Genomic DNA, 14,417 nt, shown 5'->3' on the forward strand with positions numbered 1-14,417 from the left:
TTCACGTTCGTGTTTGTTGCCGCAGTTTTGGAGTGCTGCTGTGGGAGCTGCTCACCGGCGAGGTTCCCTACAGAGAGATCGACGCGCTGGCTGTGGCTTACGGCGTGGCCGTGAACAAATTAACGCTTCCCGTCCCGTCGACGTGCCCCGAACCTTTTGCTCTGCTGCTAGCAGGTAAGCTGGACCTCCTCGCCGCTAACATTGGTGGCAATATAGACGATTTGACGGATGGATGGCCCATGCGTGTACAATACATCATGGATGATGGATATGGATGATGGATAGATGGATGGATGGATGACAGATAGATGGATGGATGAACAATAGATATGGATGGATAATAGATATAGATGACAGATGGATGATGATAGAGAGATAGATGCATAATGGGATGAATACTTGGATGGCTAGGTGGATAATAGATATGGATGGATGGATATGGATGGATGGATATGGATGGATGGATGATGTAATTGATGGATGGGTCGGTGGATGGATGGATAATAGATATGGATGGATGGATTGATGGATGATGGATGGATGATCATCTGGATAACAAATATGGATGATAGATGGGTGATGGATAGATGGACACATTTGATACAGTATTAACATTCCATTTTTACAGCCAATTACAGCCAAAAATAAATAAAAAATAAAAAATAAAATAATTGCCTGCAATATTGTCCTGTAATTGAATTTGCCTCCAATATTACAGATACAATAATAAATGGATCATCTTGCCATCGCTGTATGCTGATACAATTGTGTCACGAAGCCCCTTCACAGCCCAACTGCTTTCTTCCAAGCCCCGTTTCGCACTTTCTCTCATAAAAAGCGTCACTCTACTAAAACAAAATTCCTCCTCATTTTTTTTGGTGTTCATCCATTAAACTCTTTTGTCACGTCCTGGTTTCTCCTGTCTCACTTTCTTCTCTTCTTAACTTTGTGGATCGACTGATAAGCGAAAACTTCCACTCAATGTGGGTCAGTGGGTCACTATGACTTCAGACAGAGATCAGCAAATATGTGAAGGTGTGAAGACATTCGTGTCGGGCGAAGTTCTGTCCGCTGCGTTTGGCTCAGGACAGCCGCCATATGTCCACTTTCGGCCACTTTCTCTCCTTTGTGGAAAATATTACATCACACCATTCATGTCTGTGTTCGTTCCTCATAGGCACTCACTGGTAGGGCCGAACAATTTTGGAAAATGATCTAGCCGAGAATTTTCATCCTCAATATTGGGTTTGCGATTAAATATGCGCAAAAAAAAAATCTGGGTCCTCTTCCGATGTATTTTTTTTTAACAAACATAAGCAACCGAGACCGTGACATGAGTTAATGCAATCCCTCAGAATGCTGGAGCCCAAACCCCCACGGCAGACCCTCCTTCACCAGCATCCACCGGCGGCTGCTGGCCATCGAGCAGTCGGCCATGTTCCAGATGCCCCTGGAGTCCTTCCACTCCTTGCAGGAAGACTGGAGGCTGGAAATCCAGCAGATGTTTGACGAGCTGCGGGCCAAAGAGAAGGTGCGAACCCCCCTCAATCTCACCTTGTCAGTACGTGCCTGAGAGATTTCTAAAACCGGGAATCACCTTAGCAGCAATCAGCAGGCGGAGGTGTCGGAAGAGGCGCTAAGAAGGACACACACACAAAAAAACGCTTATCTTTCTCCACAGGAGCTGAGATCTTGGGAGGAGGCGCTAGCCCGGGCGGCCGAGGAGCAGCGGGAGCAGGAGGAGCAGCTGAGGAGACGAGAGCAGGAGCTGGCCGAGCGCGAGATTGACATCGTGGAGCGCGAGCTCAATATCATCATCCACCAGATGTATCAGGAGAAACCCAGCGTGAAGAAGAGGAAGGGACACTTCAAAAAGAGCAGGCTGCTCAAGCTGTGCAGGGACGGCAACAGCATCAGTCTGCCCTCTGGTGGGTGCGACCAAGTGTTACACCTTGACAGACAGCACTTTTTCATGTGTTCTACTAAACCAAACTACTTGCCATTTTTTGTTGCCATTTTGCCCTCAAATGATTAATTGTACCCTCAAAATGTTTTTTTTTTCAGCTCAAGACACAAACTTACTACAATATTTAATATATTCTTGTAACATGGAGATCCCCTGTAATCACAACATATGTGAAATAATCAACAAGCCCTCAAAATATTATTTTTATTTTCTGTAGTAGTAGCTTTAAAGCGGATGTCAACCCAAATATTTTCTTAACAATAATATGTTCTATGCAGCACCACTAGTCTAAACACTGTATTGTGATTAATATTGTGTTTTTGGAATATGAAATAAGCAGCAAAAACGACCTGTTTTTATCCATCTCGGGGGCGGCCATTTTGGTATTTTCTGTCAACTTAAAATGACATCATAGTTGCTCAATCACAGTTCACCTGTTTGCCGAAGATGATTGGTTGTTACCCGAGCAACTGTAATGTCATTTTCAGTGGCCAGCATGTGACAAAATGGCTGCCCCCTGAGATGGCTCAAAATGTGTGAATTTTGCTGCTTAACTCATATTCTACAAAATTAATCAGAATGTCCTGTTTTGACTACTAAGTGCACATACAACATATTGTAAAGACATTTTTGGCGTTGACATCCCTTTAATGCTATTTTAAAATAAAATATAATACACAGTATACGCTAATCTGTCTCTTTCACCACACAACAACTGTCCACCATTTTGTTTCTGCAAAGTGTATCGTGACATTTTTATGGATGTGCCTTCATGTGCTCAAAGGCTTCGAGCACAAGATCACGGTGCAGGCATCCCCAAGCGTGGACAAGAGGAAGACGCAGGGCAGCGAAAGCACCACGCCGCCCGCCAGCCCCGGCGTCATTCCTCGCCTTCGAGCCATAAGACGTGAGACCGTACGCTGCACACGACTTGCGGCTGTGGATATTAAAGTGTCTTCTGTGTGTGCGTGAGACAGTGACCCCGAGTGACGGCAGCAAGACGTGGGGCCGCAGCGCAGTCTGTAAGAAGGAAGACATGTCGGCGGGCAAGAAGAAAGGACGCACGTGGGGGCCCAGCTCGACCCACCAGAGGGAGCGGGTCGGGGGCGAGGAGAAGTAGGTGGACTGAAGTACACCCACTGGACGTCAAAATGAATCAGCATTTTGATTTGCGGCAGTATTCTTATTTTCACTTTCATCCTTCAATTTTTTAGTGCTTTATTTGGATTTATAATATTACTTTTGTATTCATTTATTTGTTAGTATTTCTTTTATATCATTATTGCGGACAAGCCGAATGTTGCAACATACTATTTAGATTTTTTGTTTTGGCTGCAGTGCTAAAGACAGGAATTCTACGTCCCATAAATATCCAACGTATTGCAATACGGTACATTAAATGGTTATTTCTATATTTACTTATTGACTTGTTTTTCATATCTATACATGTATAGATTTCTTGAAACAATTTTTGGCCTAAAACAGATCAACATGATCTATTTTTTCTTCTTTTTTTTTTTAGCAGATGTTATTTTTTTATTATGCTTTTAATTAAATATGACACAAATTAAACATTATTAGATATTACTAATTTATTTATCTGTTTGCATATATATATATATATATAAAACCTTTTATTGCGTTCTACAGATCAACATGTTTCCTGACAGTTTTTCCTTTTACTGTATTGATTTTATGCCTTTTTATTTTTAATTTTTCTCTGCCCTAATTTTTGGGTTTGCTATGAATTGTCTTGAGTGTCATGAAAGGCGCTGATAAATTAAATTAATTAATATTATTATTATTATCATCAACACCTAATTGTGATTTTTTTATTTCATGACATTTTGAAATATATAGGACACATAAACAGAATTGTATGCTGTATTTTCAATATATTATTATTATATGTATATAATTTTTTTTATCCATTTATTGCCTAAACAGATCAACATGATCCTTTCCGGACCACTTACACCTTAAAGTGTTTGGCATAATTATATCTTGAGAAATTCCGTCATTATTTGTATAGTGCAAATTTAAATGAATGTCTTCTTCCTTTTTCATTTTTTTTCATTTATATTTTTTTCATTCTCTCCAGACTGAAATCACTAAGCGAGGGCAGCAAAGTGTGGTCGTCCAGTGCCCCGAACCTGGGAAAGTCCCCCAAGCACGCACCCATGACGGTGGGCTTCTCCAGCCTCAGCGAGATGGGTGAGTCGCAAATTTGATTTCAACAGGTGGTACTCTCAACCAACCTCGCCTTTCCTCACATCCTCCATTTTGTCCCTCAGAGGAGTGCTGCGAGTTGGAAGAGTCGCCAGGCTCCCTGCAACCCTCCGAGACCAGCAGCAATGGGGCGGCCGACGACTCGGGGTCCCTGTGGAGCACCCCGGGCTCCGGCGCGGCCACCGCCACGTTGGGCTCATCCGGCGCCAGCTCCACTCAGGGTTCTGTGGGACCGGCGGCGGCGGCGGCGTTGAGCCACCAGGACTCACTGAGACGCTACGGCCAGAGGAAGAAGAGCGACATGCTGCTGCTGGGTTGTGCCTCGCTGCTGGCCTCGGTGGGTTTGGGGCAAGACCTGCTGCAGCTGGGCAGACTGCAGGTGAGGAATATACACGAGTGGATATGAAAAGTCTACACTCCCTCTTTTTTTTAGGCCAAGATAAATTGGTTAACCTTGAAGTAAGCCAGTTATGAGAGGGTGTGCACACTTCTGCAACTATATATATATAATTATTATTTTTTACTTCCCACCTCAAAAACAGTACAGGTCACATTAATGTTGGAAAACGTTTTGAAATTACTTATCTTGGTCTATTTGTTTATATCACACAATGTTGGCATTTGACCAGGGGTGTGTAGACTTTTTATATCCCTTTGTTTAATTTGTTTGTATGACTGTGCAGAATGTGACGTTGCCGCGTTGCGGTTGTCCTCATCAGGTGCTTCAAGACGAGCAGGACATAAGAGAGGAGCAGAGGAAGAAGAAGGAAAGCCTTTTCCAGCGCACGGGACGTTTCCGTCGCAGCACGTCGCCACCCAGCCGAAACCTCTCGTTATCACTTTCCCGCCATCTAGATTCCACGCTTCCCTCCCTGGACCCTTCCCCGTCCGTCACGCTCCTCTCCTTGTCCTCGCTATCTGACTGCAACTCCACCAAGTCCCTCCTCCCCTCTGACCCTGACGACTACCTGTTGACGCCGGGCAACATGCAAGCCCCGCCCCCGCCGGGCTTTTCCGTCAACCCCCTGCTGGACTTCCGGACAGAGAGTTTCAAGAAGGAGCCCAACCAGTCGCTCACACCCACCCACGTGTCCGCCGCTATGGCGGTCAACAGGGGGCACAGACGCACCCCATCCGACGGGGCCATACGACCCCGGGCGCAAACTCTAGTCCACCGCAGGACGCCGTCTGACGGAAGCATGCCCATGCCCCCGCCGCCGGGTGGACCTGTCATCAGAGCAAACAAAGGTAAGGCGAAATCTTTACGATTCTTTTCGTCCTTTAAATCAATAAATCTTGTCGATATCTCGCTTTGTCTCTGGCAGAGTGAGAATAACAATATTCGAGAGCGAGAGGAACAAGGTCTGATTTCTCATCCTTGCACTAAAACAAAAGTTGACGTACAATACTGTACATTTAATTTGTGAAAATGACTTTTTCTAACGAATACTTTAGGGCTTATTGATAATAAAACAATATTTGATGATATTGATGCTGCATATGAATGAATAGCCCAATCAGGGACAAGCACTCAAGAGAATTACATTGTATTGCAAAAAATAAAACATAAAAAATCATAAAAAAGAAAAAAGCATGAAATAAAATAAAATGAACAAAATAAAATAGAAAAAAAATGAATTGATGCCATTGTAACACAATGTAAACTGAATACGAATACGATATCGCAAAATAAAAGATTGCATGTTTTGGATTATATTTATTCAAATTAATTTAGCTCCCTTAATATTAATTTAGGTAAAAATACGTACAAATATTTTTTTCACAATGCATTTGCAATATTGCTAGAAAAAGTTAGCATTTAATGAAAATAACTTTTTTATTTATGATAGTAAATTTTTTATGATAGCAAATTTGAAATATTGTTAAAATTGCAAGTCTTAAAATATATATACATTTTTTAAATTAATTTAATTACACACACAAAAATAAAATGACAAGTAGAGGATTAAGTCACACAGTTACAGGAATAAACTAGTAATAATATGAAAGCACATTTATAATATTGCGGGGGAAAAAGTTTCTATTTTATGAGCATAACATTATAATTTTTTGAAAATGAACTTAGATTTAAAAAAAAAAAGTATTTATTTTATTACCGTAATATAAAGTTTGTTACAAAAATAAACTAGTATGCCAATCATATGAAAATAAAGATGTAATATGAAACAAAAGTCATAATTTTGTGAGCATAGAATGTTCATTTTATTAGAATTAGAATTGCATTAATTTCTTCAACATAACATTGTAAATTCATGAAAAAATTGTCATCTTATCCGAAAAAAAAAAAAAAAAGAGTCAATATTTTATGAATATAAAAAATATTAATTCCAAGAAAGAAGTTATGATTTAATGAGTATAAAATTGTAATTTTATGAGAATTAAATTTGGAATCAAATTAATTGTATGCTTTATTTATTGTTTTTGTTAAATTGCTTATCCAAGTACAAAACATATACTGTGAGTACTATGTGTATGTATACACGTGTAGATATTTGTATTTATGTAAATATGTATAGTATACAGTCTATGTATATACATAGACATATACTGTACAGTTTATAAAATCACGATATGCTGTGCTTGCAGGTGTGCTGGACACCCTGGACATCCCTCGCCTCCCGGACCCCTCGGCCATCTTCCCTCTCCCCCAGCGCCGAAAGGCCCCCGCGCCCCCCGTCCCCACGCCGGCACCTTTCTGCCTCATCAGCCCTGTGGAGCGACCCAAGACGCTGGAGTTCGCCGCCCGTCCCAGACCGGCTCCGGCCCGGGCGCGCGCCGACCCGCGGAGGCTGGGCTCGCTGTCCAGGACCCTGAGCTCGTCGCCGAGCGGCAGCTGCGACGACCCCCCCGCTCCCGATTGCGCGGCAGGGCCCAACCTGATGGACATGGACGTGGAGGGTCAGAGTTTGGACCACACGGAACCTCTGTGCGGGAAGATTCAGCCCGCCGCCCTCTGCGGGCAAAAGTACACATAGTGCTTTTTGTACGGCCCGGAGCGTGCAAAAACGACCCTTACTGGAAGCCATTCCTTCTGCTAAGGTGCGAAGACCACCTACCATTCCCCGGACTAACTGGACCACCACTGAAACGCCTCAAGAAGCCATTCCGACAACAAGTCAACTCACAATGCATCTGCTTGCATCATTTCCACAGAAGAAACGACACTGAATTGTTCCTTCATCCACGTGGCGTCTCTTTTCAAACTCATCTCTGTCGGGCGTCATCAAATGAACACGTTGTTTCCTAATCCTCCCCCCACGATGTCATGCAAGGGTGTGAAAAGGCAGTTCCTTACTCACAACGGTCACTACTATTGGAGGTAAACAAAGGTTAACATCACTGAGCCTGAGAACAAGGGTGGACTAACACCATTTTGGTCATTTTTCAGGAGCGAGAGAGAGAGAGAGAGAGAGAGAGAGAGAGATAGAGAGATTTCAAGTTTTATCGTTTTATCTATTTTGGTAATGATTACCTCTTCACATAAGTATTTGAACAGAAATGGTAGTTTTCCTCAGATTGGGGCATTTTTCCAAATGTAATGATTTTGGAGTTCGTTTGGGATATTAACTCATTCACTGCCATTGACGGCTATAGACGTCAAAAATTCATTTGAACTATTTCTAGTTAGTTTAATTTTTTTTCCACTTTTGTTAACAAGAGTATAAAAACCTATAGTTTTTTTATTGTACATTTAGAACAGATATAAAATTCATGATTAATCGCGAGTTAACTATTGAAGTCATGCGATTAATTACAATAAAAAATATTAATTGTCTGACGTCCATAATTTTTAATCATCTTTTTTTTTTTATTAGGGGCATAGTCCAAATGAATTTTTGACGTCTATAGCAATCAATGGTCAATGGCAGTGAATGAGTTAATATCAGATCATGTGGCTTTCACTTTTATCTACAACTGAAGCAAGGTTATATGAAATAACAAAAATTAAAAATTAAAACATAGTAAAATTAATTTGAGGTTACCTTTTTTTTTTTTTTTACAAAACTCAAACTACATTCACGTTTAAAAAACTAACTACAATATTTACTAACTTTTCATTATTCATTTAATTCCATTTTTTTTTAATAATCCATAAAGAATAAGTAGGTACTAGTTAGTCCACTCTACTTCTTGTCTCTTTGCATCTATTTATTCTCTCTCTAATTTATTTATGTTTTACCCTTTGAAACTTTTTGCGGTCTGCTAGTTTCAAGGAAAAAAAAGAGTTTGTGATAAAAAAAAAATAGATGAACTCAAATTTACAAGAATGAAATTGTAATATGAGGAAAAAGTCATACTTAATAGAATACAGTCGTAATATCCCAAAAAGTAAGAGTATCTTGCAGACTAAAGTCAAAATATGAAGTCATTTTATTAGATTAATGTCAACATTTTGGAGAATACATTTGAAATGTTTTAAGAAAAAAGTTAATAGAACGTGACAAGGGTACATTTGTACAGTCACAAGTATTTTATGTGGAGAAAGTCATAATTTAGCAAGGTCTTGATTTTTATGCGGAAAAAAAAATCGATTTTATGACAAAGCCACAGTATTACGATGAAAAATAAATTCATAATTTTACCCCCCCAAAAAAGTAATTAGCTTAATTTTGCTATGAGGGTAGCGACATTAGGAGAGAACAATTTAATACGAAAGAAAAAAAAATATGAGAAAAAAACGAAGCATATACAGGAATAGTTGTAATATTGTGGTGCGAATTTGTCAAAATTCTACATGAAAAACTAAATATTATTATAGGACTGTTTTAATCATGAGGAAAATGTCATTTAAAACGTTCAAGTCATAATATTAGGCGTTAATGAATAGCTAATGTGATCGCAAGTCCACACGATCAGGATGAACATTTGGACGTGATTGTGATTGGTTACAACTTTTTTTCTTGGAAAAAATTCCGACTTACTTCATCATTTCAAATTTTCTTTCCATTGTGGCTCTCATTTTCCTCCTTAGTAGATTTTTACACCTTAAATTCAGCTCGTCAAAAAATGCTTCTTCTTTTTTTAACCTTTTACAGCCACTGTCCTTGTCCATTTCGTCAAAATAAGTTGAGAAAATCTTGAGCTTGTACATTGGTGACATCAAATAACCCTTATCATCCCCTCCCTGGATGTCTTCATCGTGACCTTTCAAGACAAATGCTACGAACGTCGTCAACCTCACAATACCTCTCGGACCCCCCGCAACACGCTTCCCACCTGCCTCGGTATCCCCCTCGGTACTGTCTCAGTCCCAGTGGCACTTTCCGGGACTTGTTGGCGGGCCACTTTGCAGCTGACAAATCACTTTGGACTCGTTACACTACTGTGCAAATAAGTCAATGAGTGAGTGAGTGAGTGTGTATGTGTGCGTGTGTATGTGTGTGTCTGTGTGTGTTGTTATATCGGGGCAACCTCTTTGTGCTCATGAGTATTTATTATGATTAAATTAATTGTTATTATGGGGAATAATTATTGTTACAATGCTTTTTTGGTGTAAATATTTGTTAATATGACATGAAGACGGTTGTGAAAAATGAAAAGTGAAAGTGTCACGTGACGAATGCTTTGTTTGCCAGATGAATAAAAAGTAAGAAATATGCTTCAAGTCTCATTGATGGTGCAGACATTTCATAATGTGTAGTACCACTTAAAGTCATCTAGGTGGCGCCAGTGTGTGCTATGATGTCATGTTTTTCAATATTATTATTTTTGTGTGTGTGTTTGTATGCTGTGGTGTCCAGTGGAGTGGAGCTTTGTCTTTGTCAGGAGTTCATCTGAGGACTGACTGAGCTGGAATATAAACGACTCTCATTTACATATTCACATGAATGATGACAAATCATTCTTAGCTCTGGTTGGAGGCCCTAATCCAGGCTTCAGATTCAAATTTTAAACCCTAATACTACACCTTGACAATGGCTCCAAACACTAATTTTGCAACATTACCCCTACTTTAAATTCCACCCCAGAATTCAAACCATGATTACCCTAACCCTAACATTACAGTTGAACATCATAACGAGCTTGAAACCTCAATTTGAAACACAAACCCAGTTTTGAAATGTTCACTTGAAACCTTAAACCATAAACCGGCTTGAAACCTTAATTTGAAACCCCAACATTTGTGGGGAAATCTTGAAATACTAATTTGATAACCTTACTCAACCCAAGCTTTGCATGAAACCTTAATTTGAAACCCTAACACTTGCTCCAAACTCTGGTTTAAAACCCTAACTTGAAACCATACGCTCAGTTTTTAATTTGAAAACCTTACTTAAAACCCTAACTGTAGTTTGAAACCCTAACCCTGTTTTGAAATAAAACCCTGGCTTGAAACCTTAATTTGAAACTCAAGTTTGAAATCCTAACCAAGTTCGAAACCCCAATTTAAAAAAAAAAATACTTTCAAACCTTGACCCCAATTTGAGCTCTTAACCTTCACCTGAAATTCTTAATTAAAACCCTAACTTTGTCTTGAACTAAACAAAACGGTGGCTTAGAATCCTAACCCCGTATAGCTATATAGCATCCCATCGTTTCCCTCATGTGCAGCGAGCACCAATCAAACGTACTTCTGGACGCCAGCCAGTTGCCTAGCAACCTGCTCACTGCCATGGTGACGCTTTCAAAGGGAACTACAAAGAAAGAAGAAAGAAGGACAAAAAACAGAGGGATGATTGCGCCTGGAAATGGAAGAGAAGATTAAGACCGGAGGGCCAACACACACGCACGTGCACGCGCGCACACACACGCACACACACACACACACACACACACAAACAATGAACAACAAAGACAACGATGTGACACACAATCAAAATCAGATAACCTTAATAATAACAAGAAGATACCGATCCTTGAAACCCAACCTTAACCCAGGCTTAAAACTTTCATTTGAAACCTTCAAACAATTTGAAAGCCTAACCCTAATTAAAAACTCTTATTTGATACCCTAAATCTTATTTGAAATCCTACTTTCAAAACCTAACCCTAATTTAAAACCTCAATATTAGTTTAACCACCCTAATGAACCAAAACCCTAATTTGAAACCCTACTTGGAAATCCCAATCCTATGTTGAAACCCTAAACCCTAATTGGAAACGCTAACTCAGACTCTAAATCCTTGACTTGAAACCCGAATCAAGTCTTGGAAGTTTGACTTGAAAACCTATTCCTATAGTTGAAAACCCTACCAGAAACTGAAAACCCTAACTTGAAACCCTCATCTTTCCTTGAAATTGTAACTCTGTTTTAAAATCCTCATTGGAACCATAAATCAGATTTGAGAACCTGATTTGCTTGCTGCCAACCCTGAATCTGGATTCAATTCTAATTTGAGAAGACAACAATGGTTAAAAAAAAATTTTTTTTTAATAAAAATAGTCGTTCAGCTAAATCATTTGGCAAAAGTTTGGTTTTACTGTTTTAGGCAACTGCATAGAGTAATAGGAGCAAATGCAATTCTACTATTTTTTATTTTATTTCTTTTTTTATATATAATTGAAATAATGTTCACTTAGCAGGTTGTTTCGTTTCCTGGCTGTTTTCTGCACTGAATCATCCGAGCGTCTTTTTCAGCAAGAAGGCAGCAAGAAACAGTCCAGTGCTCGTTGTCTCTCTTCAATTCTCGTCAGAGCACACGAGTGCGCCCACCAAGACGCAAACGCCTCTTTTAAACACAGCCGTTATTTTCTGTGCAGCCACGCCTGTAAATCAATAATTAGCTTTTGTGCCGCGGAGGCGCTTGATCGCCAAGCCTTTCAAACCGCCCTGACGATGACGTCAGCATTGTTATGTCATGCTTGGCTGACAAAAGGAAAGAGAGAGAGAGAGAAAAGCAACACACAATGCTTGTGGTTATTTCTGTGTATTGGGAAATGATGCTGGACTACGGAATGAACACAACTACAGTATTTTTAAGCGAAAACCCACATCCTATATAAGAAAAAGTGGTCAGACGTCACATGAATAAATATTAGAATTAAAGATGGGAAACAAAACATAAATTGAAAGATTAAAGTCGCAATTTAGAATTCATGTAAGCCTATTTGTTGTTTATAAGAAAAATTGCCACCATTTTGCAAGTCATAATCTTGTTTGTTGATTAATAAGAAAAAGTAACAATTCATAATAATATGCAAGGAAGTTGAAATCGTAGGAGAACTACATCATTATTTTTTATAGAAAACCCCTAACGTAATTTTGCAAAAATAATGTTCTAAAATATTTAAGTTGCAAAATGACACTTTTTGCGATTTTAGAAGTTATAATTTGATCACAATAAACTTGTATCACAGTGATGTAGTTCTGTATGGCTTTCAAAAAGGTTGCAGGCGAACATCCTAGGACACCTCCCAGGGCACCTTAAGACAAAAACAAACTTGTTGGAGCAGCGTCGTCATGGAGCGAGAGCGCCACGGGACTCAGTCAAGTCGAGCAAAGCGATCACGACGACGAGATTGTTTGTACTTTCGTCTCCTTTGGGGTCAACGATGACAACACACCAGCATCAACGTTGGTCTTTCTCAAGTCACTCACCTCATGTTTTGGATTGCAAATAGCTCAGTTTCCTCATTCATTGTTGTTATAAGTAATGTTCAGCTCAGTGTAGTATATTATATCCAAGTTGGGTTTCCATCCACACATAAATATTTTTTTCGAATTTTGAAGAAATGCGAAAATAAAATGGAATGGAAACGCTAGAAATTCGAAAAAGGGCCCAAAATTTGCAAAAAATAAATAAAATTTTCGTTTTGCGAATAACCACTGGCAAGACTGGATACACGGCGCAAGTTTTGACCGGATATTACGTCACACGTACGTGTGTAGTCCCAAAACAATGTTGGACGATAAAGTAAGGTATGTTTGGGGAGACGACGAAACTGAAATATTTTTGGAATTAATTAAAGAAGCGAATAATAATGCTATTTTTGATGGGAAACAGCAAAGAAACGCTACGGTTACGGCGCAGTCGCGTCCTGGTCTTCTTATTTTACTTTTAAATTACGGGTGGATCTAATCTCTATGGTGTATACCGCCACCTACAGCGGCGGAGTCCCCTTTCAATATTCGCAAAAAAATAACAAATGGAAACAGCCATAAGTCGCATGTCCGTTTTGCGCATTTTCAGTAAATTCGCTTAAAAAAATCGAAACAATTGGATGGAAACCCGACTTATTCTGGCTGACTATTTGCAAGTACAGTAAATGCATTTTTAAATGCTTGCTCAAGTTCATATTTGTCAGTTAGGACCTTGGAAATGTTATTTCCACAAAATCGTGTGCTCTTTAAGATTGGATTCCGACCAAAGATGTCATTTTATTGCATCCGTTCATGGAACGCCGGCGTTGTTTTTACCGAGGCGTCTGATGACCCACTTCCTCCTTCACTCGGCTCTCGAGTGCATCGCGACGGTCTCCTGGTAGCATCGTGTGACACCCTGACACACTTAGTGTCAATTTGCCAGAAATAAACTCTCCCGTCGCTTCTTTTGGATGTCTGAAAGGCCCCATTTTCACTCCTACGTGCATTCCCACACTTGCGATGATGCTGTTCAGCGTGGTCGCGTTTCTAACCTTTCAGAAGTGCACGATGGATGGAAGGGTGACGTAAGTCGGGATGTGATGATGGGAAACGAGAAGATTTTACTCACTGGTTCAGTTATAATTGGGAAGAAGATGATCATTGCATCAGTAAGGATACGAGATGATAGTTGAATTGAGTGGGCCTGGCCTACATTGGGTTAGTGATTATCCCATGTTAACATACAAATGGACAGTATAGGAATTTGAGCAAAAATAATATAGACACAAATGTATACAGTAAACTCGAAAATGTTCAGTTTCCTAGGTATAGAAACTGTCAAATGTTTTTTTGTTCTGTACATGTGATGTGCATTGACAATGAATTCGAATTTTCCATTTTCTTTTTTTTTTTTATTAGCAACAAAAACATACATGTACATTAACTCACTGTCCCACTATTTTGCTTTTTTTGGTCCATTTATAACACAGTATAGTTTTTATGGTCGTTTTTAAAGCGCTGTTATTCTCTGCTATAATTGTGAATTAAAACATGCTAAGTTTTTGTCAGAGTTAAACTTCTGATTTCTATTTCCATGTATTCTACACATACAATTACAGTACAACATTTTTCTGACGTTAGAAGTAGTAATCTTCTTCTTTGTTTGTGTATGCATGA

General features: G+C 39.5%; 1 protein-coding gene across 1 annotated transcript in view; it reads left to right on the forward strand.

Annotated features, from left to right (window-relative positions):
* The window catches only part of map3k10 (mitogen-activated protein kinase kinase kinase 10), a 29,488-nt gene extending 19,672 nt beyond the window's left edge, over nucleotides 1-9,816 (forward strand). The window contains exons 3-11 of the mRNA XM_086080787.1: nucleotides 26-174; nucleotides 1,356-1,531; nucleotides 1,682-1,928; nucleotides 2,751-2,873; nucleotides 2,944-3,082; nucleotides 4,068-4,180; nucleotides 4,261-4,574; nucleotides 4,915-5,443; nucleotides 6,803-9,816. Of these exons, the coding sequence (XP_085936913.1) occupies nucleotides 26-174; nucleotides 1,356-1,531; nucleotides 1,682-1,928; nucleotides 2,751-2,873; nucleotides 2,944-3,082; nucleotides 4,068-4,180; nucleotides 4,261-4,574; nucleotides 4,915-5,443; nucleotides 6,803-7,191 (2,179 nt within the window). The 3' untranslated portion in view covers nucleotides 7,192-9,816. The remainder of the gene's footprint in view (nucleotides 1-25; nucleotides 175-1,355; nucleotides 1,532-1,681; nucleotides 1,929-2,750; nucleotides 2,874-2,943; nucleotides 3,083-4,067; nucleotides 4,181-4,260; nucleotides 4,575-4,914; nucleotides 5,444-6,802) is intronic.
* Nucleotides 9,817-14,417: the final 4,601 nt, after the last annotated feature.

The sequence above is a fragment of the Leptonotus elevatus genome, chromosome 7, assembly GCF_054856555.1.
Source record: "Leptonotus elevatus isolate MCC_2025b chromosome 7, RoL_Lele_1.0, whole genome shotgun sequence".
Taxonomy (NCBI): domain Eukaryota; kingdom Metazoa; phylum Chordata; class Actinopteri; order Syngnathiformes; family Syngnathidae; genus Leptonotus; species Leptonotus elevatus.